This window comes from Platichthys flesus, chromosome 2 (genome assembly GCF_949316205.1).
Source record: "Platichthys flesus chromosome 2, fPlaFle2.1, whole genome shotgun sequence".
NCBI lineage: Eukaryota > Metazoa > Chordata > Actinopteri > Pleuronectiformes > Pleuronectidae > Platichthys > Platichthys flesus.
Genome location: NC_084946.1, coordinates 19,171,418 through 19,198,379, shown reverse-complemented (window position 1 = coordinate 19,198,379; position 26,962 = coordinate 19,171,418). Strand labels below are relative to the sequence as shown.

The following is a 26,962-nucleotide window of genomic DNA, read 5'->3' as shown; positions in this document are numbered from 1 at the left end:
TATTGAAACTACAAAAACAACCCTGCAAAGTGCTTCCCCATCAACTACCATAAATACTTCATCCATGCAGACGTCAGCTGAATCAACAACAAGCGAATCCATGACGCCCACAACATCTACCACACCAACCAGTTCATCACCAGCATCAACTACCCAGAATACTGAAACTACCAAGAGTACCCTGCAAAGTGCTTCGCCATCTACAACCATAAATACTTCATCCATGCAGACGTCAGCTGAATCAACAACAAGTGAATCCATGACACCCACAACATCTACCACATCAACCAGTTCAATACCAGCATCAACTACCCAAACTATTGAAACTACAAAAACAACCCTGCAAAGTGCTTCCCCATCAACAACCATGTTTACTTCATCCATGCAGACGTCAGCTGAATCCACAACAAGTGAATCTATGACACCCACAACATCTACCACACCTGCCAGTTCATCACCAGCATCAACTACCCAGAATACTGAAACTACCAAGAGTACCCTCCAAAGTGCTTCTCCATCTACAACCATAAATACTTCATCCATGCAGACGTCAGCTGAATCCACAACAAGTGAATCCATGACGCCCACAACATCTACCACACCAACCAGTTCAATACCAGCATCAACTACCATAAATACTTCATCCATGCATACTTCGGCTGAGTCAACAACAAGTGAATCTATGATGCCCACAACGTCTACCACACTTACCAGTTCAATTCCAGTATCAACAACTCAAACTATTGAAACTACAAAAACAACTCTGCAAAGTGATTCCCCATCAACTACCATAAATACTTCATCCATGCAGACGTCAGCTGAATACACAACAAGTGAATCCACGACACCCACAACATCTACCACAACTGCCAGTTCATCACCAGCATCATCTACCCAGAATACTGAAACTACTAAGAGTACCCTGCAAAGTGCTTCTCCATCAACAACCATGTTTACTTCATCCATGCAGACGTCAGCTGAATCAACAACAAGTGAATCCATGATGCCCACAACATCTACCACACCAACCAGTTCAATACCAGCATCAACTACCCAAACTATTGAAACTACAAAAACAACCCTGCAAAGTGCTTCCCCATCAACTACCATAATTACTTCATCCATGCAGACGTCAGCTGAATCAACAACAAGTGAATCCATGACGCCCACAACATCTACCACACCAACCAGTTCAATACCAGCATCAACTACCCAGAATACTGAAACTACAAAGAGTACCCTGCAAAGTGCTTCTCCATCAACAACCATGTTTACTTCATCCATGCAGACGTCAGCTGAATCAACAACAAGTGAATCTATGACTCCCACAACATCTACCACACCTGCCAGTTCAATACCAGCATCAACTACCCAGAATACTGAAACTACCAAGAGTACCCTGCAAAGTGCTTCTCCATCAACAACCATGTTTATTTCATCCATGCAGACGTCAGCTGAATCAACAACAAGTGAATCCATGACACCCACAACGTCTAACACACTTACCAGTTCAATACCAGCATCAACTACCCAAACTATTGAAACTACAAAAACAACCCTGCAAAGTGCTTCCCCATCAACTACCATAAATACTTCATCCATGCAGACGTCAGCTGAATCCACAACAAGTGAATCCATGACGCCCACAACATCTACCACACCAACCAGTTCAATACCAGCATCAACTACCCAGACTATTGAAACTACAAAAACAACCCTGCAAAGTGCTTCCCCATCAACTACCATAAATACTTCATCCATGCAGACGTCAGCTGAATCCACAACAAGTGAATCTATGACACCCACAACATCTACCACACCTGCCAGTTCATCACCAGCATCAACTACCCAGAATACTGAAACTACAAAGAGTACCCTGCAAAGTGCTTCTCCATCAACAACCATGTTTACTTCATCCATGCAGACGTCAGCTGAATCAACAACAAGTGAATCTATGACTCCCACAACATCTACCACACCTGCCAGTTCAATACCAGCATCAACTACCCATAATACTGAAACTACCAAGAGTACCCTGCAAAGTGCTTCTCCATCAACAACCATAAATACTTCATCCATGCAGACGTCAGCTGAATCAACAACAAGTGAATCCATGACACCCACAACATCTACCACACCAACCAGTTCAATACCATCATCAACTACCCAGACTATTGAAACTACAAAAACAACTCTGCAAAGTGCTCCGGTATCCGTACCCATACTTACCTCATCAACGCAGACATCGGCTGAATCAACAACTAGTGAATCCTTGAAACCAACAACTTCCTTCACAGCTACCAGTTCAATACCAGTATCAACCACCCATACTAATGACACCCTGAAAACAACCCTGCAAAGTGGTTCCCCATCAACAACCATATTGACTTCATCAATGCAGACATCAGCTGAATCCACAACAAGTGAATCCATGACGCCCACAACATCTACCACACCTACAAGTTCAATACCAGCAACAACTACCCAGAATACTGAAACTACCAAGAGTACCCTGCAAAGTGCTTCTCCATCTACAACCATAAATACTTCATCCATGCAGACGTCAGCTGAATTAACAACAAGTGAATCTATGACACCCACAACATCTACCACACCTGCCAGTTCATTACCAGCATCAACTACCCAGAATACTGAAACTACCAAGAGTACCTTGCAAAGTGCTTCTCCATCAACAACCATGTTTACTTCATCCATGCAGACGTCACCTAAATCAACAACAAGTGAATCCATGATGCCCACAACATCTACCACACCAACCAGTTCAATACCAGCATCAACTACCCAAACTATTGAAACTACAAAAACAACCCTGCAAAGTGCTTCCCCATCAACTACCATGAATACTTCATCCATGCAGACGTCAGCTGAATCCACAACAAGTGAATCCATGATGCCCACAACATCTACCACACCAACCGGTTCAATACCAGCATCAACTACCCAAACTATTGAAACTACAAAAACAACCCTGCAAAGTGCTTCCCCATCAACTACCATAAATACTTCATCCATGCAGACGTCAGCTGAATCAACAACAAGTGAATCCATGATGCCCACAACATCTACCACACCAACCAGTTCAATACCAGCATCAACTACCCAAACTATTGAAACTACAAAAACAACCCTGCAAAGTGCTTCCCCATCAACTACCATAAATACTTCATCCATGCAGACGTCAGCTGAATCAACAACAAGCGAATCCATGACGCCCACAACATCTACCACACCCACCAGTTCATCACCAGCATCAACTACCCAGAATACTGAAACTACCAAGAGTACCCTGCAAAGTGCTTCTCCATCTACAACCATAAATACTTCATCCATGCAGACGTCAGCTGAATCAACAACAAGTGAATCCATGACGCCCACAACATCTACCACACCTGCCAGTTCATCACCAGCATCAACTACCCAGAATACTGAAACTACAAAGAGTACCCTGCAAAGTGCTTCTCCATCAACAACCATGTTTACTTCATCCATGCAGACGTCAGCTGAATCAACAACAAGTGAATCCATGACACCCACAACATCTACCACACCAACCAGTTCAATACCAGCATCAACTACCCAAACTATTGAAACTACAAAAACAACCCTGCAAAGTGCTTCCCCATCAACTACCATAAATACTTCATCCATGCAGACGTCAGCTGAATCCACAACAAGTGAATCTATGACACCCACAACATCTACCACACCTGCCAGTTCATCACCAGCATCAACTACCCAGAATACTGAAACTACAAAGAGTACCCTGCAAAGTGCTTCCCCATCAACTACCATAAATACTTCATCCATGCAGACGTCAGCTGAATCCACAACAAGTGAATCCATGACGCCCACAACATCTACCACACCAACCAGTTCAATACCAGCATCAACTACCCAAACTATTGAAACTACAAAAACAACCCTGCAAAGTGCTTCCCCATCAACTACCATAAATACTTCATCCATGCAGACGTCAGCTGAATCCACAACAAGTGAATCTATGACACCCACAACATCTACCACACCTGCCAGTTCATCACCAGCATCAATTACCCAGAATACTGAAACTACCAAGAGTACCCTCCAAAGTGCTTCTCCATCTACAACCATGAATACTTCATCGATGCAGACGTCAGCTGAATCCACAACAAGTGAATCCATGACGCCCACAACATCTACCACACCAACCAGTTCCATACCAGCATCAACTACCCAGACTATTGAAACTACAAAAACAACCCTGCAAAGTGCTTCCCCATCAACTACCATAAATACTTCATCCATGCATACTTCGGCTGAGTCAACAAGTGAATCTATGATGCCCACAACGTCTACCACACTTACCAGTTCAATTCCAGTATCAACAACTCAAACTATTGAAACTACAAAAACAACTCTTCAAAGTGCTTCCCCATCAACTACCATAAATACTTCATCCATGCAGACGTCAGCTGAATACAAAACAAGTGAATCCACGACACCCACAACATCTACCACACCTGCCAGTTCATCACCAGCATCATCTACCCAGAATACTGAAACTACCAAGAGTACCCTGCAAAGTGCTTCTCCATCAACAACCATGTTTACTTCATCCATGCAGACGTCAGCTGAATCAACAACAAGTGAATCCATGATGCCCACAACATCTACCACACCAACCAGTTCAATACCAGCATCAACTACCGAAACTATTGAAACTACAAAAACAACCCTGCAGAGTGCTTCCCCATCAACTACCATAAATACTTCATCCATGCAGACGTCAGCTGAATCAACAACAAGCGAATCCATGACGCCCACAACATCTACCACACCAACCAGTTCATCACCAGCATCAACTACCCAGAATTCTGAAACTACCAAGAGTACCCTGCAAAGTGCTTCTCCATCTACAACCATAAATACTTCATCCATGCAGACGTCAGCTGAATCAACAACAAGTGAATCTATGACGCCCACAACATCTACCACACCTGCCAGTTCATCACCAGCATCAACTACCCAGAATACTGAAACTACCAAGAGCACCTTGCAAAGTGCTTCTCCATCAACAACCATGTTTACTTCATCCATGCAGACGTCAGCTGAATCAACAACAAGTGAATCCATGATGCCCACAACATCTACCACACCAACCAGTTCAATACCAGCATCAACTACCCAAACTATTGAAACTACAAAAACAACCCTGCAAAGTGCTTCCCCATCAACTACCATAAATACTTCATCCATGCAGACGTCAGCTGAATCAACAACAAGCGAATCCATGACGCCAACAACATCTACCACACCAACCAGTTCATCACCAGCATCAACTACCCAGAATACTGAAACTACCAAGAGTACCCTGCAAAGTGCTTCTCCATCTACAACCATAAATACTTCATCCATGCAGACGTCAGCTGAATCAACAACAAGTGAATCTATGACACCCACAACATCTACCACACCTGCCAGTTCATCACCAGCATCAACTACCCAGAATACTGAAACTACCAAGAGTACCTTGCAAAGTGCTTCTCCATCAACAACCATGTTTACTTCATCCATGCAGACGTCACCTAAATCAACAACAAGTGAATCCATGATGCCCACAACATCTACCACACCAACCAGTTCAATACCAGCATCAACTACCCAGACTATTGAAACTACAAAAACAACCCTGCAAAGTGCTTCCCCATCAACTACCATAAATACTTCATCCATGCAGACGTCAGCTGAATACACAACAAGTGAATCCACGACACCCACAACATCTACCACACCTGCCAGTTCATCACCAGCATCATCTACCCAGAATACTGAAACTACCAAGAGTACCCTGCAAAGTGCTTCTCCATCAACAACCATGTTTACTTCATCCATGCAGACGTCAGCTGAATCAACAACAAGTGAATCCATGATGCCCACAACATCTACCACACCAACCAGTTCAATACCAGCATCAACTACCCAAACTATTGAAACTACAAAAACAACCCTGCAAAGTGCTTCCCCGTCAACTACCATAAATACTTCATCCATGCAGACGTCAGCTGAATCAACAACAAGCGAATCCATGACGCCCACAACATCTACCACACCAACCAGTTCATCACCAGCATCAACTACCCAGAATACTGAAACTGCCAAGAGTACCCTGCAAAGTGCTTCTCCATCTACAACCATAAATACTTCATCCATGCAGACGTCAGCTGAATCAACAACAAGTGAATCTATGACACCCACAACATCTACCACACCTGCCAGTTCATCACCAGCATCAACTACCCAGAATACTGAAACTACCAAGAGTACCTTGCAAAGTGCTTCTCCATCAACAACCATGTTTACTTCATCCATGCAGACGTCACCTAAATCAACAACAAGTGAATCCATGATGCCCACAACATCTACCACACCAACCAGTTCAATACCAGCATCAACTACCCAGACTATTGAAACTACAAAAACAACCCTGCAAAGTCCTTCCCCATCAACTACCATAAATACTTCATCCATGCAGACATCAGCTGAATCCACAACAAGTGAATCTATGACGCCCACAACATCTACCACACCTGCCAGTTCATCACCAGCATCAACTACCCAGAATACTGAAACTACCAAGAGTACCCTGCAAAGTGCTTCTCCATCAACAACCATGTTTACTTCATCCATGCAGACTACAGCTGAATCAACAACAAGTGAATCCATGACGCCCACAACATCTACCACACCAACCAGTTCAATACCAGCATCAACTACCCAGACTATTGAAACTACAAAAACAACCCTGCAAAGTGCTTCCCCATCAACTACCATAAATACTTCATCCATGCAGACGTCAGCTGAATCCACAACAAGTGAATCCATGACGCCCACAACATCTACCACACCAACCAGTTCAATACCAGCATCAACTACCCAGACTATTGAAACTACAAAAACAACCCTGCAAAGTGCTTCCCCATCAACTACCATAAATACTTCATCCATGCAGACGTCAGCTGAATCCACAACAAGTGAATCTATGACGCCCACAACGTCTACCACACTTACCAGTTCAATACCAGCATCAACTACCCAAACTATTGAAACTACAAAAACAACCCTGCAAAGTGCTTCCCCATCAACTACCATAAATACTTCATCCATGCAGACGTCAGCTGAATCCACAACAAGTGAATCCATGACGCCCACAACATCTACCACACCAACCAGTTCAATACCAGCATCAACTACCCAGACTATTGAAACTACAAAAACAACCCTGCAAAGTGCTTCTCCATCAACAACCATAAATACTTCATCCATGCAGACATCAGTTGAATCCACAACAAGTGAATCCATGACGCCCACAACATCTACCACACCAACCAGTTCAATACCAGCATCAACTACCCAGAATACTGAAACTACCAAGAGTACCCTGCAAAGTGCTTCTCCATCAACAACCATAAATACTTCATCCATGCAGACGTCAGCTGAATCAACAACAAGTGAATCCATGACACCCACAACATCTACCACACCAACCAGTTCAATACCATCATCAACTACCCAGACTATTGAAACTACAAAAACAACTCTGCAAAGTGCTCCGGTATCCGTACCCATACTTACCTCATCAACGCAGACATCGGCTGAATCAACAACTAGTGAATCCTTGAAACCAACAACTTCCTTCACAGCTACCAGTTCAATACCAGTATCAACCACCCATACTAATGACACCCTGAAAACAACCCTGCAAGGTGCTTCCCCATCAACAACCATATTGACTTCATCAAAGCAGACGTCAGCTGAATTCACAACAAGTGAATCCACGACACCCACAACATCTACCACACCTGCCAGTTCATCACCAGCATCATCTACCCAGAATACTGAAACTACCAAGAGTACCCTGCAAAGTGCTTCTCCATCAACAACCATGTTTACTTCATCCATGCAGACGTCAGCTGAATCAACAACAAGTGAATCCATGATGCCCACAACATCTACCACACCAACCAGTTCAATACCAGCATCAACTACCGAAACTATTGAAACTACAAAAACAACCCTGCAGAGTGCTTCCCCATCAACTACCATAAATACTTCATCCATGCAGACGTCAGCTGAATCAACAACAAGCGAATCCATGACGCCCACAACATCTACCACACCAACCAGTTCATCACCAGCATCAACTACCCAGAATACTGAAACTACCAAGAGTACCCTGCAAAGTGCTTCTCCATCTACAACCATAAATACTTCATCCATGCAGACGTCAGCTGAATCAACAACAAGTGAATCTATGACACCCACAACATCTACCACACCTGCCAGTTCATCACCAGCATCAACTACCCAGAATACTGAAACTACCAAGAGTACCTTGCAAAGTGCTTCTCCATCAACAACCATGTTTACTTCATCCATGCAGACGTCACCTAAATCAACAACAAGTGAATCCATGATGCCCACAACATCTACCACACCAACCAGTTCAATACCAGCATCAACTACCCAGACTATTGAAACTACAAAAACAACCCTGCAAAGTGCTTCCCCATCAACTACCATAAATACTTCATCCATGCAGACGTCAGCTGAATACACAACAAGTGAATCCACGACACCCACAACATCTACCACACCTGCCAGTTCATCACCAGCATCATCTACCCAGAATACTGAAACTACCAAGAGTACCCTGCAAAGTGCTTCTCCATCAACAACCATGTTTACTTCATCCATGCAGACGTCAGCTGAATCAACAACAAGTGAATCCATGATGCCCACAACATCTACCACACCAACCAGTTCAATACCAGCATCAACTACCCAAACTATTGAAACTACAAAAACAACCCTGCAAAGTGCTTCCCCGTCAACTACCATAAATACTTCATCCATGCAGACGTCAGCTGAATCAACAACAAGCGAATCCATGACGCCCACAACATCTACCACACCAACCAGTTCATCACCAGCATCAACTACCCAGAATACTGAAACTGCCAAGAGTACCCTGCAAAGTGCTTCTCCATCTACAACCATAAATACTTCATCCATGCAGACGTCAGCTGAATCAACAACAAGTGAATCTATGACACCCACAACATCTACCACACCTGCCAGTTCATCACCAGCATCAACTACCCAGAATACTGAAACTACCAAGAGTACCTTGCAAAGTGCTTCTCCATCAACAACCATGTTTACTTCATCCATGCAGACGTCACCTAAATCAACAACAAGTGAATCCATGATGCCCACAACATCTACCACACCAACCAGTTCAATACCAGCATCAACTACCCAGACTATTGAAACTACAAAAACAACCCTGCAAAGTCCTTCCCCATCAACTACCATAAATACTTCATCCATGCAGACATCAGCTGAATCCACAACAAGTGAATCTATGACGCCCACAACATCTACCACACCTGCCAGTTCATCACCAGCATCAACTACCCAGAATACTGAAACTACCAAGAGTACCCTGCAAAGTGCTTCTCCATCAACAACCATGTTTACTTCATCCATGCAGACTACAGCTGAATCAACAACAAGTGAATCCATGACGCCCACAACATCTACCACACCAACCAGTTCAATACCAGCATCAACTACCCAGACTATTGAAACTACAAAAACAACCCTGCAAAGTGCTTCCCCATCAACTACCATAAATACTTCATCCATGCAGACGTCAGCTGAATCCACAACAAGTGAATCCATGACGCCCACAACATCTACCACACCAACCAGTTCAATACCAGCATCAACTACCCAGACTATTGAAACTACAAAAACAACCCTGCAAAGTGCTTCCCCATCAACTACCATAAATACTTCATCCATGCAGACGTCAGCTGAATCCACAACAAGTGAATCTATGACGCCCACAACGTCTACCACACTTACCAGTTCAATACCAGCATCAACTACCCAAACTATTGAAACTACAAAAACAACCCTGCAAAGTGCTTCCCCATCAACTACCATAAATACTTCATCCATGCAGACGTCAGCTGAATCCACAACAAGTGAATCCATGACGCCCACAACATCTACCACACCAACCAGTTCAATACCAGCATCAACTACCCAGACTATTGAAACTACAAAAACAACCCTGCAAAGTGCTTCTCCATCAACAACCATAAATACTTCATCCATGCAGACATCAGTTGAATCCACAACAAGTGAATCCATGACGCCCACAACATCTACCACACCAACCAGTTCAATACCAGCATCAACTACCCAGAATACTGAAACTACCAAGAGTACCCTGCAAAGTGCTTCTCCATCAACAACCATAAATACTTCATCCATGCAGACGTCAGCTGAATCAACAACAAGTGAATCCATGACACCCACAACATCTACCACACCAACCAGTTCAATACCATCATCAACTACCCAGACTATTGAAACTACAAAAACAACTCTGCAAAGTGCTCCGGTATCCGTACCCATACTTACCTCATCAACGCAGACATCGGCTGAATCAACAACTAGTGAATCCTTGAAACCAACAACTTCCTTCACAGCTACCAGTTCAATACCAGTATCAACCACCCATACTAATGACACCCTGAAAACAACCCTGCAAGGTGCTTCCCCATCAACAACCATATTGACTTCATCAAAGCAGACGTCAGCTGAATTCACAACAAGTGAATCCACGACACCCACAACATCTACCACACCTGCCAGTTCATCACCAGCATCATCTACCCAGAATACTGAAACTACCAAGAGTACCCTGCAAAGTGCTTCTCCATCAACAACCATGTTTACTTCATCCATGCAGACGTCAGCTGAATCAACAACAAGTGAATCCATGATGCCCACAACATCTACCACACCAACCAGTTCAATACCAGCATCAACTACCGAAACTATTGAAACTACAAAAACAACCCTGCAGAGTGCTTCCCCATCAACTACCATAAATACTTCATCCATGCAGACGTCAGCTGAATCAACAACAAGCGAATCCATGACGCCCACAACATCTACCACACCAACCAGTTCATCACCAGCATCAACTACCCAGAATTCTGAAACTACCAAGAGTACCCTGCAAAGTGCTTCTCCATCTACAACCATAAATACTTCATCCATGCAGACGTCAGCTGAATCAACAACAAGCGAATCCATGACGCCCACAACATCTACCACACCAACCAGTTCATCACCAGCATCAACTACCCAGAATACTGAAACTACCAAGAGCACCTTGCAAAGTGCTTCTCCATCAACAACCATGTTTACTTCATCCATGCAGACGTCAGCTGAATCAACAACAAGTGAATCTATGATGCCCACAACATCTACCACACCAACCAGTTCAATACCAGCATCAACTACCCAAACTATTGAAACTACAAAAACAACCCTGCAAAGTGCTTCCCCATCAACTACCATAAATACTTCATCCATGCAGACGTCAGCTGAATCAACAACAAGCGAATCCATGACGCCCACAACATCTACCACACCAACCAGTTCATCACCAGCATCAACTACCCAGAATACTGAAACTACCAAGAGTACCCTGCAAAGTGCTTCTCCATCTACAACCATAAATACTTCATCCATGCAGACGTCAGCTGAATCAACAACAAGTGAATCCATGACGCCCACAACATCTACCACACCTGCCAGTTCATCACCAGCATCAACTACCCAGAATACTGAAACTACAAAGAGTACCCTGCAAAGTGCTTCTCCATCAACAACCATGTTTACTTCATCCATGCAGACGTCAGCTGAATCAACAACAAGTGAATCCATGACACCCACAACATCTACCACACCAACCAGTTCAATACCAGCATCAACTACCCAAACTGTTGAAACTACGAAAACAACCCTGCAAAGTGCTTCCCCATCAACTACCATAAATACTTCATCCATGCAGACGTCAGCTGAATCCACAACAAGTGAATCTATGACACCCACAACATCTACCACACCTGCCAGTTCATCACCAGCATCAACTACCCAGAATACTGAAACTACAAAGAGTACCCTGCAAAGTGCTTCCCCATCAACTACCATAAATACTTCATCCATGCAGACGTCAGCTGAATCAACAACAAGTGAATCTATGACACCCACAACATCTACCACACCTGCCAGTTCATCACCAGCATCAACTACCCAGAATACTGAAACTACCAAGAGTACCTTGCAAAGTGCTTCTCCATCAACAACCATGTTTACTTCATCCATGCAGACGTCACCTAAATCAACAACAAGTGAATCCATGATGCCCACAACATCTACCACACCAACCAGTTCATTACCAGCATCAACTACCCAGACTATTGAAACTACAAAAACAACCCTGCAAAGTGCTTCCCCATCAACTACCATAAATACTTCATCCATGCAGACGTCAGCTGAATACACAACAAGTGAATCCACGACACCCACAACATCTACCACACCTGCCAGTTCATCACCAGCATCATCTACCCAGAATACTGAAACTACCAAGAGTACCCTGCAAAGTGCTTCTCCATCAACAACCATGTTTACTTCATCCATGCAGACGTCAGCTGAATCAACAACAAGTGAATCCATGATGCCCACAACATCTACCACACCAACCAGTTCAATACCAGCATCAACTACCCAGACTATTGAAACTACAAAAACAACCCTGCAAAGTGCTTCCCCATCAACTACCATAAATACTTCATCCATGCAGACGTCAGCTGAATCCACAACAAGTGAATCTATGACGCCCACAACGTCTACCACACCAACCAGTTCATCACCAGCATCAACTACCCAGAATTCTGAAACTACCAAGAGTACCCTGCAAAGTGCTTCTCCATCTACAACCATAAATACTTCATCCATGCAGACGTCAGCTGAATCAACAACAAGCGAATCCATGACGCCCACAACATCTACCACACCAACCAGTTCATCACCAGCATCAACTACCCAGAATACTGAAACTACCAAGAGCACCTTGCAAAGTGCTTCTCCATCAACAACCATGTTTACTTCATCCATGCAGACGTCAGCTGAATCAACAACAAGTGAATCTATGATGCCCACAACATCTACCACACCAACCAGTTCAATACCAGCATCAACTACCCAAACTATTGAAACTACAAAAACAACCCTGCAAAGTGCTTCCCCATCAACTACCATAAATACTTCATCCATGCAGACGTCAGCTGAATCAACAACAAGCGAATCCATGACGCCCACAACATCTACCACACCAACCAGTTCATCACCAGCATCAACTACCCAGAATACTGAAACTACCAAGAGTACCCTGCAAAGTGCTTCTCCATCTACAACCATAAATACTTCATCCATGCAGACGTCAGCTGAATCAACAACAAGTGAATCCATGACGCCCACAACATCTACCACACCTGCCAGTTCATCACCAGCATCAACTACCCAGAATACTGAAACTACAAAGAGTACCCTGCAAAGTGCTTCTCCATCAACAACCATGTTTACTTCATCCATGCAGACGTCAGCTGAATCAACAACAAGTGAATCCATGACACCCACAACATCTACCACACCAACCAGTTCAATACCAGCATCAACTACCCAAACTGTTGAAACTACGAAAACAACCCTGCAAAGTGCTTCCCCATCAACTACCATAAATACTTCATCCATGCAGACGTCAGCTGAATCAACAACAAGCGAATCCATGACGCCCACAACATCTACCACACCAACCAGTTCATCACCAGCATCAACTACCCAGAATTCTGAAACTACCAAGAGTACCCTGCAAAGTGCTTCTCCATCTACAACCATAAATACTTCATCCATGCAGACGTCAGCTGAATCAACAACAAGCGAATCCATGACGCCCACAACATCTACCACACCAACCAGTTCATCACCAGCATCAACTACCCAGAATACTGAAACTACCAAGAGCACCTTGCAAAGTGCTTCTCCATCAACAACCATGTTTACTTCATCCATGCAGACGTCAGCTGAATCAACAACAAGTGAATCTATGATGCCCACAACATCTACCACACCAACCAGTTCAATACCAGCATCAACTACCCAAACTATTGAAACTACAAAAACAACCCTGCAAAGTGCTTCCCCATCAACTACCATAAATACTTCATCCATGCAGACGTCAGCTGAATCAACAACAAGCGAATCCATGACGCCCACAACATCTACCACACCAACCAGTTCATCACCAGCATCAACTACCCAGAATACTGAAACTACCAAGAGTACCCTGCAAAGTGCTTCTCCATCTACAACCATAAATACTTCATCCATGCAGACGTCAGCTGAATCAACAACAAGTGAATCCATGACGCCCACAACATCTACCACACCTGCCAGTTCATCACCAGCATCAACTACCCAGAATACTGAAACTACAAAGAGTACCCTGCAAAGTGCTTCTCCATCAACAACCATGTTTACTTCATCCATGCAGACGTCAGCTGAATCAACAACAAGTGAATCCATGACACCCACAACATCTACCACACCAACCAGTTCAATACCAGCATCAACTACCCAAACTGTTGAAACTACGAAAACAACCCTGCAAAGTGCTTCCCCATCAACTACCATAAATACTTCATCCATGCAGACGTCAGCTGAATCCACAACAAGTGAATCTATGACACCCACAACATCTACCACACCTGCCAGTTCATCACCAGCATCAACTACCCAGAATACTGAAACTACAAAGAGTACCCTGCAAAGTGCTTCCCCATCAACTACCATAAATACTTCATCCATGCAGACGTCAGCTGAATCAACAACAAGTGAATCTATGACACCCACAACATCTACCACACCTGCCAGTTCATCACCAGCATCAACTACCCAGAATACTGAAACTACCAAGAGTACCTTGCAAAGTGCTTCTCCATCAACAACCATGTTTACTTCATCCATGCAGACGTCACCTAAATCAACAACAAGTGAATCCATGATGCCCACAACATCTACCACACCAACCAGTTCATTACCAGCATCAACTACCCAGACTATTGAAACTACAAAAACAACCCTGCAAAGTGCTTCCCCATCAACTACCATAAATACTTCATCCATGCAGACGTCAGCTGAATCCACAACAAGTGAATCTATGACGCCCACAACGTCTACCACACCAACCAGTTCATCACCAGCATCAACTACCCAGAATTCTGAAACTACCAAGAGTACCCTGCAAAGTGCTTCTCCATCTACAACCATAAATACTTCATCCATGCAGACGTCAGCTGAATCAACAACAAGCGAATCCATGACGCCCACAACATCTACCACACCAACCAGTTCATCACCAGCATCAACTACCCAGAATACTGAAACTACCAAGAGCACCTTGCAAAGTGCTTCTCCATCAACAACCATGTTTACTTCATCCATGCAGACGTCAGCTGAATCAACAACAAGTGAATCTATGATGCCCACAACATCTACCACACCAACCAGTTCAATACCAGCATCAACTACCCAAACTATTGAAACTACAAAAACAACCCTGCAAAGTGCTTCCCCATCAACTACCATAAATACTTCATCCATGCAGACGTCAGCTGAATCAACAACAAGCGAATCCATGACGCCCACAACATCTACCACACCAACCAGTTCATCACCAGCATCAACTACCCAGAATACTGAAACTACCAAGAGTACCCTGCAAAGTGCTTCTCCATCTACAACCATAAATACTTCATCCATGCAGACGTCAGCTGAATCAACAACAAGTGAATCCATGACGCCCACAACATCTACCACACCTGCCAGTTCATCACCAGCATCAACTACCCAGAATACTGAAACTACAAAGAGTACCCTGCAAAGTGCTTCTCCATCAACAACCATGTTTACTTCATCCATGCAGACGTCAGCTGAATCAACAACAAGTGAATCCATGACACCCACAACATCTACCACACCAACCAGTTCAATACCAGCATCAACTACCCAAACTGTTGAAACTACGAAAACAACCCTGCAAAGTGCTTCCCCATCAACTACCATAAATACTTCATCCATGCAGACGTCAGCTGAATCAACAACAAGCGAATCCATGACGCCCACAACATCTACCACACCAACCAGTTCATCACCAGCATCAACTACCCAGAATTCTGAAACTACCAAGAGTACCCTGCAAAGTGCTTCTCCATCTACAACCATAAATACTTCATCCATGCAGACGTCAGCTGAATCAACAACAAGCGAATCCATGACGCCCACAACATCTACCACACCAACCAGTTCATCACCAGCATCAACTACCCAGAATACTGAAACTACCAAGAGCACCTTGCAAAGTGCTTCTCCATCAACAACCATGTTTACTTCATCCATGCAGACGTCAGCTGAATCAACAACAAGTGAATCTATGATGCCCACAACATCTACCACACCAACCAGTTCAATACCAGCATCAACTACCCAAACTATTGAAACTACAAAAACAACCCTGCAAAGTGCTTCCCCATCAACTACCATAAATACTTCATCCATGCAGACGTCAGCTGAATCAACAACAAGCGAATCCATGACGCCCACAACATCTACCACACCAACCAGTTCATCACCAGCATCAACTACCCAGAATACTGAAACTACCAAGAGTACCCTGCAAAGTGCTTCTCCATCTACAACCATAAATACTTCATCCATGCAGACGTCAGCTGAATCAACAACAAGTGAATCCATGACGCCCACAACATCTACCACACCTGCCAGTTCATCACCAGCATCAACTACCCAGAATACTGAAACTACAAAGAGTACCCTGCAAAGTGCTTCTCCATCAACAACCATGTTTACTTCATCCATGCAGACGTCAGCTGAATCAACAACAAGTGAATCCATGACACCCACAACATCTACCACACCAACCAGTTCAATACCAGCATCAACTACCCAAACTGTTGAAACTACGAAAACAACCCTGCAAAGTGCTTCCCCATCAACTACCATAAATACTTCATCCATGCAGACGTCAGCTGAATCCACAACAAGTGAATCTATGACACCCACAACATCTACCACACCTGCCAGTTCATCACCAGCATCAACTACCCAGAATACTGAAACTACAAAGAGTACCCTGCAAAGTGCTTCCCCATCAACTACCATAAATACTTCATCCATGCAGACGTCAGCTGAATCAACAACAAGTGAATCTATGACACCCACAACATCTACCACACCTGCCAGTTCATCACCAGCATCAACTACCCAGAATACTGAAACTACCAAGAGTACCTTGCAAAGTGCTTCTCCATCAACAACCATGTTTACTTCATCCATGCAGACGTCACCTAAATCAACAACAAGTGAATCCATGATGCCCACAACATCTACCACACCAACCAGTTCATTACCAGCATCAACTACCCAGACTATTGAAACTACAAAAACAACCCTGCAAAGTGCTTCCCCATCAACTACCATAAATACTTCATCCATGCAGACGTCAGCTGAATACACAACAAGTGAATCCACGACACCCACAACATCTACCACACCTGCCAGTTCATCACCAGCATCATCTACCCAGAATACTGAAACTACCAAGAGTACCCTGCAAAGTGCTTCTCCATCAACAACCATGTTTACTTCATCCATGCAGACGTCAGCTGAATCAACAACAAGTGAATCCATGATGCCCACAACATCTACCACACCAACCAGTTCAATACCAGCATCAACTACCCAGACTGTTGAAACTACAAAAACAACCCTGCAAAGTGCTTCCCCATCAACTACCATAAATACTTCATCCATGCAGACGTCAGCTGAATCCACAACAAGTGAATCTATGACGCCCACAACGTCTACCACACCAACCAGTTCATCACCAGCATCAACTACCCAGAATTCTGAAACTACCAAGAGTACCCTGCAAAGTGCTTCTCCATCTACAACCATAAATACTTCATCCATGCAGACGTCAGCTGAATCAACAACAAGCGAATCCATGACGCCCACAACATCTACCACACCAACCAGTTCATCACCAGCATCAACTACCCAGAATACTGAAACTACCAAGAGCACCTTGCAAAGTGCTTCTCCATCAACAACCATGTTTACTTCATCCATGCAGACGTCAGCTGAATCAACAACAAGTGAATCTATGATGCCCACAACATCTACCACACCAACCAGTTCAATACCAGCATCAACTACCCAAACTATTGAAACTACAAAAACAACCCTGCAAAGTGCTTCCCCATCAACTACCATAAATACTTCATCCATGCAGACGTCAGCTGAATCAACAACAAGCGAATCCATGACGCCCACAACATCTACCACACCAACCAGTTCATCACCAGCATCAACTACCCAGAATACTGAAACTACCAAGAGTACCCTGCAAAGTGCTTCTCCATCTACAACCATAAATACTTCATCCATGCAGACGTCAGCTGAATCAACAACAAGTGAATCCATGACGCCCACAACATCTACCACACCTGCCAGTTCATCACCAGCATCAACTACCCAGAATACTGAAACTACAAAGAGTACCCTGCAAAGTGCTTCTCCATCAACAACCATGTTTACTTCATCCATGCAGACGTCAGCTGAATCAACAACAAGTGAATCCATGACACCCACAACATCTACCACACCAACCAGTTCAATACCAGCATCAACTACCCAAACTGTTGAAACTACGAAAACAACCCTGCAAAGTGCTTCCCCATCAACTACCATAAATACTTCATCCATGCAGACGTCAGCTGAATCAACAACAAGCGAATCCATGACGCCCACAACATCTACCACACCAACCAGTTCATCACCAGCATCAACTACCCAGAATTCTGAAACTACCAAGAGTACCCTGCAAAGTGCTTCTCCATCTACAACCATAAATACTTCATCCATGCAGACGTCAGCTGAATCAACAACAAGCGAATCCATGACGCCCACAACATCTACCACACCAACCAGTTCATCACCAGCATCAACTACCCAGAATACTGAAACTACCAAGAGCACCTTGCAAAGTGCTTCTCCATCAACAACCATGTTTACTTCATCCATGCAGACGTCAGCTGAATCAACAACAAGTGAATCTATGATGCCCACAACATCTACCACACCAACCAGTTCAATACCAGCATCAACTACCCAAACTATTGAAACTACAAAAACAACCCTGCAAAGTGCTTCCCCATCAACTACCATAAATACTTCATCCATGCAGACGTCAGCTGAATCAACAACAAGCGAATCCATGACGCCCACAACATCTACCACACCAACCAGTTCATCACCAGCATCAACTACCCAGAATACTGAAACTACCAAGAGTACCCTGCAAAGTGCTTCTCCATCTACAACCATAAATACTTCATCCATGCAGACGTCAGCTGAATCAACAACAAGTGAATCCATGACGCCCACAACATCTACCACACCTGCCAGTTCATCACCAGCATCAACTACCCAGAATACTGAAACTACAAAGAGTACCCTGCAAAGTGCTTCTCCATCAACAACCATGTTTACTTCATCCATGCAGACGTCAGCTGAATCAACAACAAGTGAATCCATGACACCCACAACATCTACCACACCAACCAGTTCAATACCAGCATCAACTACCCAAACTGTTGAAACTACGAAAACAACCCTGCAAAGTGCTTCCCCATCAACTACCATAAATACTTCATCCATGCAGACGTCAGCTGAATCCACAACAAGTGAATCTATGACACCCACAACATCTACCACACCTGCCAGTTCATCACCAGCATCAACTACCCAGAATACTGAAACTACAAAGAGTACCCTGCAAAGTGCTTCCCCATCAACTACCATAAATACTTCATCCATGCAGACGTCAGCTGAATCAACAACAAGTGAATCTATGACACCCACAACATCTACCACACCTGCCAGTTCATCACCAGCATCAACTACCCAGAATACTGAAACTACCAAGAGTACCTTGCAAAGTGCTTCTCCATCAACAACCATGTTTACTTCATCCATGCAGACGTCACCTAAATCAACAACAAGTGAATCCATGATGCCCACAACATCTACCACACCAACCAGTTCATTACCAGCATCAACTACCCAGACTATTGAAACTACAAAAACAACCCTGCAAAGTGCTTCCCCATCAACTACCATAAATACTTCATCCATGCAGACGTCAGCTGAATACACAACAAGTGAATCCACGACACCCACAACATCTACCACACCTGCCAGTTCATCACCAGCATCATCTACCCAGAATACTGAAACTACCAAGAGTACCCTGCAAAGTGCTTCTCCATCAACAACCATGTTTACTTCATCCATGCAGACGTCAGCTGAATCAACAACAAGTGAATCCATGATGCCCACAACATCTACCACACCAACCAGTTCAATACCAGCATCAACTACCCAAACTATTGAAACTACAAAAACAACCCTGCAAAGTGCTTCCCCGTCAACTACCATAAATACTTCATCCATGCAGACGTCAGCTGAATCAACAACAAGCGAATCCATGACGCCCACAACATCTACCACACCAACCAGTTCATCACCAGCATCAACTACCCAGAATACTGAAACTACCAAGAGTACCCTGCAAAGTGCTTCTCCATCTACAACCATAAATACTTCATCCATGCAGACGTCAGCTGAATCAACAACAAGTGAATCTATGACACCCACAACATCTACCACACCTGCCAGTTCATCACCAGCATCAACTACCCAGAATACTGAAACTACCAAGAGTACCTTGCAAAGTGCTTCTCCATCAACAACCATGTTTACTTCATCCATGCAGACGTCACCTAAATCAACAACAAGTGAATCCATGATGCCCACAACATCTACCACACCAACCAGTTCAATACCAGCATCAACTACCCAGACTATTGAAACTACAAAAACAACCCTGCAAAGTGCTTCCCCATCAACTACCATAAATACTTCATCCATGCAGACGTCAGCTGAATACACAACAAGTGAATCCACGACACCCACAACATCTACCACACCTGCCAGTTCATCACCAGCATCATCTACCCAGAATACTGAAACTACCAAGAGTACCCTGCAAAGTGCTTCTCCATCAACAACCATGTTTACTTCATCCATGCAGACGTCAGCTGAATCAACAACAAGTGAATCCATGATGCCCACAACATCTACCACACCAACCAGTTCAATACCAGCATCAACTACCCAAACTATTGAAACTACAAAAACAACCCTGCAAAGTGCTTCCCCGTCAACTACCATAAATACTTCATCCATGCAGACGTCAGCTGAATCAACAACAAGCGAATCCATGACGCCCACAACATCTACCACACCAACCAGTTCATCACCAGCATCAACTACCCAGAATACTGAAACTACCAAGAGTACCCTGCAAAGTGCTTCTCCATCTACAACCATAAATACTTCATCCATGCAGACGTCAGCTGAATCAACAACAAGTGAATCTATGACACCCACAACATCTACCACACCTGCCAGTTCATCACCAGCATCAACTACCCAGAATACTGAAACTACCAAGAGTACCTTGCAAAGTGCTTCTCCATCAACAACCATGTTTACTTCATCCATGCAGACGTCACCTAAATCAACAACAAGTGAATCCATGATGCCCACAACATCTACCACACCAACCAGTTCAATACCAGCATCAACTACCCAGACTATTGAAACTACAAAAACAACCCTGCAAAGTGCTTCCCCATCAACTACCATAAATACTTCATCCATGCAGACATCAGCTGAATCCACAACAAGTGAATCTATGACGCCCACAACATCTACCACACCTGCCAGTTCATCACCAGCATCAACTACCCAGAATACTGAAACTACCAAGAGTACCCTGCAAAGTGCTTCTCCATCAACAACCATGTTTACTTCATCCATGCAGACGTCAGCTGAATCAACAACAAGTGAATCCATGACGCCCACAACATCTACCACACCAACCAGTTCAATACCAGCATCAACTACCCAGACTATTGAAACTACAAAAACAACCCTGAAAAGTGCTTCCCCATCAACTACCATAAATACTTCATCCATGCAGACGTCAGCTGAATCCACAACAAGTGAATCTATGACGCCCACAACGTCTACCACACTTACCAGTTCAAAACCAGCATCAACTACCCAAACTATTGAAACTACAAAAACAACCCTGCAAAGTGCTTCCCCATCAACTACCATAAATACTTCATCCATGCAGACGTCAGCTGAATCCACAACAAGTGAATCCATGACGCCCACAACATCTACCACACCAACCAGTTCAATACCAGCATCAACTACCCAGACTATTGAAACTACAAAAACAACCCTGCAAAGTGCTTCTCCATCAACAACCATAAATACTTCATCCATGCAGACATCAGTTGAATCAACAACTAGTGAATCCTTGAAACCAACAACTTCCTTCACAGCTACCAGTTCAATACCAGTATCAACCACCCATACTAATGACACCCTGAAAACAACCCTGCAAAGTGCTTCCCCATCAACAACAATATTGACTTCATCAATGCAGACATCAGCTGAATCCACAACAAGTGAATCCATGACGCCCACAACATCTACCACACCTACCAGTTCAATACCAGCATCAACTACCCAGAATACTGAAACTACCAAGAGTACCCTGCAAAGTGCTTCTCCATCTACAACCATAAATACTTCATCCATGCAGACGTCAGCTGAATCAACAACAAGTGAATCTATGACACCCACAACATCTACCACACCTGCCAGTTCATTACCAGCATCAACTACCCAGAATACTGAAACTACCAAGAGTACCTTGCAAAGTGCTTCTCCATCAACAACCATGTTTACTTCATCCATGCAGACGTCACCTAAATCAACAACAAGTGAATCCATGATGCCCACAACATCTACCACACCAACCAGTTCAATACCAGCATCAACTACCCAAACTATTGAAACTACAAAAACAACCCTGCAAAGTGCTTCCCCATCAACTACCATGAATACTTCATCCATGCAGACGTCAGCTGAATCCACAACAAGTGAATCCATGATGCCCACAACATCTACCACACCAACCGGTTCAATACCAGCATCAACTACCCAAACTATTGAAACTACAAAAACAACCCTGCAAAGTGCTTCCCCATCAACTACCATAAATACTTCATCCATGCAGACGTCAGCTGAATCAACAACAAGTGAATCCATGATGCCCACAACATCTACCACACCAACCAGTTCAATACCAGCATCAACTACCCAAACTATTGAAACTACAAAAACAACCCTGCAAAGTGCTTCCCCATCAACTACCATAAATACTTCATCCATGCAGACGTCAGCTGAATCAACAACAAGCGAATCCATGACGCCCACAACATCTACCACACCAACCAGTTCATCACCAGCATCAACTACCCAGAATACTGAAACTACCAAGAGTACCCTGCAAAGTGCTTCTCCATCTACAACCATAAATACTTCATCCATGCAGACGTCAGCTGAATCAACAACAAGTGAATCCATGACGCCCACAACATCTACCACACCTGCCAGTTCATCACCAGCATCAACTACCCAGAATACTGAAACTACAAAGAGTACCCTGCAAAGTGCTTCTCCATCAACAACCATGTTTACTTCATCCATGCAGACGTCAGCTGAATCAACAACAAGTGAATCCATGACACCCACAACATCTTCCACACCAACCAGTTCAATACCAGCATCAACTACCCAAACTATTGAAACTACAAAAACAACCCTGCAAAGTGCTTCCCCATCAACTACCATAAATACTTCATCCATGCAGACGTCAGCTGAATCCACAACAAGTGAATCTATGACACCCACAACATCTACCACACCTGCCAGTTCATCACCAGCATCAACTACCCAGAATACTGAAACTACAGAGAGTACCCTGCAAAGTGCTTCCCCATCAACTACCATAAATACTTCATCCATGCAGACGTCAGCTGAATCCACAACAAGTGAATCCATGACGCCCACAACATCTACCACACCAACCAGTTCAATACCAGCATCAACTACCCAAACTATTGAAACTACAAAAACAACCCTGCAAAGTGCTTCCCCATCAACTACCATAAATACTTCATCCATGCAGACGTCAGCTGAATCCACAACAAGTGAATCTATGACACCCACAACATCTACCACACCTGCCAGTTCATCACCAGCATCAACTACCCAGAATACTGAAACTACCAAGAGTACCCTCCAAAGTGCTTCTCCATCTACAACCATGAATACTTCATCCATGCAGACGTCAGCTGAATCCACAACAAGTGAATCCATGACGCCCACAACATCTACCACACCAACCAGTTCAATACCAGCATCAACTACCCAGACTATTAAAACTACAAAAACAACCCTGCAAAGTGCTTCCCCATCAACTACCATAAATACTTCATCCATGCATACTTCGGCTGAGTCAACAACAAGTGAATCTATGATGCCCACAACGTCTACCACACTTACCAGTTCAATTCCAGTATCAACAACTCAAACTATTGAAACTACAAAAACAACTCTTCAAAGTGCTTCCCCATCAACTACCATAAATACTTCATCCATGCAGACGTCAGCTGAATACACAACAAGTGAATCCACGACACCCACAACATCTACCACACCTGCCAGTTCATCACCAGCATCATCTACCCAGAATACTGAAACTACCAAGAGTACCCTGCAAAGTGCTTCTCCATCAACAACCATGTTTACTTCATCCATGCAGACGTCACCTAAATCAACAACAAGTGAATCCATGATGCCCACAACATCTACCACACCAACCAGTTCAATACCAGCATCAACTACCCAAACTATTGAAACTACAAAAACAACCCTGCAAAGTGCTTCCCCATCAACTACCATAAATACTTCATCCATGCAGACGTCAGCTGAATCAACAACAAGCGAATCCATGACGCCCACAACATCTACCACACCAACCAGTTCATCACCAGCATCAACTACCCAGAATACTGAAACTACCAAGAGTACCCTGCAAAGTGCTTCTCCATCTACAACCATAAATACTTCATCCATGCAGACGTCAGCTGAATCAACAACAAGTGAATCCATGACGCCCACAACATCTACCACACCTGCCAGTTCATCACCAGCATCAACTACCCAGAATACTGAAACTACAAAGAGTACCCTGCAAAGTGCTTCTCCATCAACAACCATGTTTACTTCATCCATGCAGACGTCAGCTGAATCAACAACAAGTGAATCCATGACACCCACAACATCTTCCACACCAACCAGTTCAATACCAGCATCAACTACCCAAACTATTGAAACTACAAAAACAACCCTGCAAAGTGCTTCCCCATCAACTACCATAAATACTTCATCCATGCAGACGTCAGCTGAATCCACAACAAGTGAATCTATGACACCCACAACATCTACCACACCTGCCAGTTCATCACCAGCATCAACTACCCAGAATACTGAAACTACAAAGAGTACCCTGCAAAGTGCTTCCCCATCAACTACCATAAATACTTCATCCATGCAGACGTCAGCTGAATCCACAACAAGTGAATCCATGACGCCCACAACATCTACCACACCAACCAGTTCAATACCAGCATCAACTACCCAAACTATTGAAACTACAAAAACAACCCTGCAAAGTGCTTCCCCATCAACTACCATAAATACTTCATCCATGCAGACGTCAGCTGAATCCACAACAAGTGAATCTATGACACCCACAACATCTACCACACCTGCCAGTTCATCACCAGCATCAACTACCCAGAATACTGAAACTACCAAGAGTACCCTCCAAAGTGCTTCTCCATCTACAACCATGAATACTTCATCCATGCAGACGTCAGCTGAATCCACAACAAGTGAATCCATGACGCCCACAACATCTACCACACCAACCAGTTCAATACCAGCATCAACTACCCAGACTATTAAAACTACAAAAACAACCCTGCAAAGTGCTTCCCCATCAACTACCATAAATACTTCATCCATGCATACTTCGGCTGAGTCAACAACAAGTGAATCTATGATGCCCACAACGTCTACCACACTTACCAGTTCAATTCCAGTATCAACAACTCAAACTATTGAAACTACAAAAACAACTCTTCAAAGTGCTTCCCCATCAACTACCATAAATACTTCATCCATGCAGACGTCAGCTGAATACACAACAAGTGAATCCACGACACCCACAACATCTACCACACCTGCCAGTTCATCACCAGCATCATCTACCCAGAATACTGAAACTACCAAGAGTACCCTGCAAAGTGCTTCTCCATCAACAACCATGTTTACTTCATCCATGCAGACGTCACCTAAATCAACAACAAGTGAATCCATGATGCCCACAACATCTACCACACCAACCAGTTCAATACCAGCATCAACTACCCAAACTATTGAAACTACAAAAACAACCCTGCAAAGTGCTTCCCCATCAACTACCATGAATACTTCATCCATGCAGACGTCAGCTGAATCCACAACAAGTGAATCCATGATGCCCACAACATCTACCACACCAACCAGTTCAATACCAGCATCAACTACCCAAACTATTGAAACTACAAAAACAACCCTGCAAAGTGCTTCCCCATCAACTACCATAAATACTTCATCCATGCAGACGTCAGCTGAATCAACAACAAGCGAATCCATGACGCCCACAACATCTACCACACCAACCAGTTCATCACCAGCATCAACTACCCAGAATACTGAAACTACCAAGAGTACCCTGCAAAGTGCTTCTCCATCTACAACCATAAATACTTCATCCATGCAGACGTCAGCTGAATCAACAACAAGTGAATCCATGACGCCCACAACATCTACCACACCTGCCAGTTCATCACCAGCATCA

General features: G+C 43.9%; 1 protein-coding gene across 1 annotated transcript in view; it reads left to right on the top strand.

Annotated features, from left to right (window-relative positions):
* Positions 1-26,962, top strand: part of LOC133961750 (uncharacterized) — a gene marked incomplete at both ends in the record, with an annotated part of 40,110 nt that overhangs the window by 6,740 nt on the left and 6,408 nt on the right. The window contains 7 exons of the mRNA XM_062397080.1: positions 4,172-4,225; positions 4,622-4,678; positions 14,174-14,224; positions 15,548-15,595; positions 19,865-19,927; positions 23,612-23,656; positions 26,582-26,629. Coding sequence (XP_062253064.1) covers positions 4,172-4,225; positions 4,622-4,678; positions 14,174-14,224; positions 15,548-15,595; positions 19,865-19,927; positions 23,612-23,656; positions 26,582-26,629 — 366 coding nt within the window. The remainder of the gene's footprint in view (positions 1-4,171; positions 4,226-4,621; positions 4,679-14,173; positions 14,225-15,547; positions 15,596-19,864; positions 19,928-23,611; positions 23,657-26,581; positions 26,630-26,962) is intronic.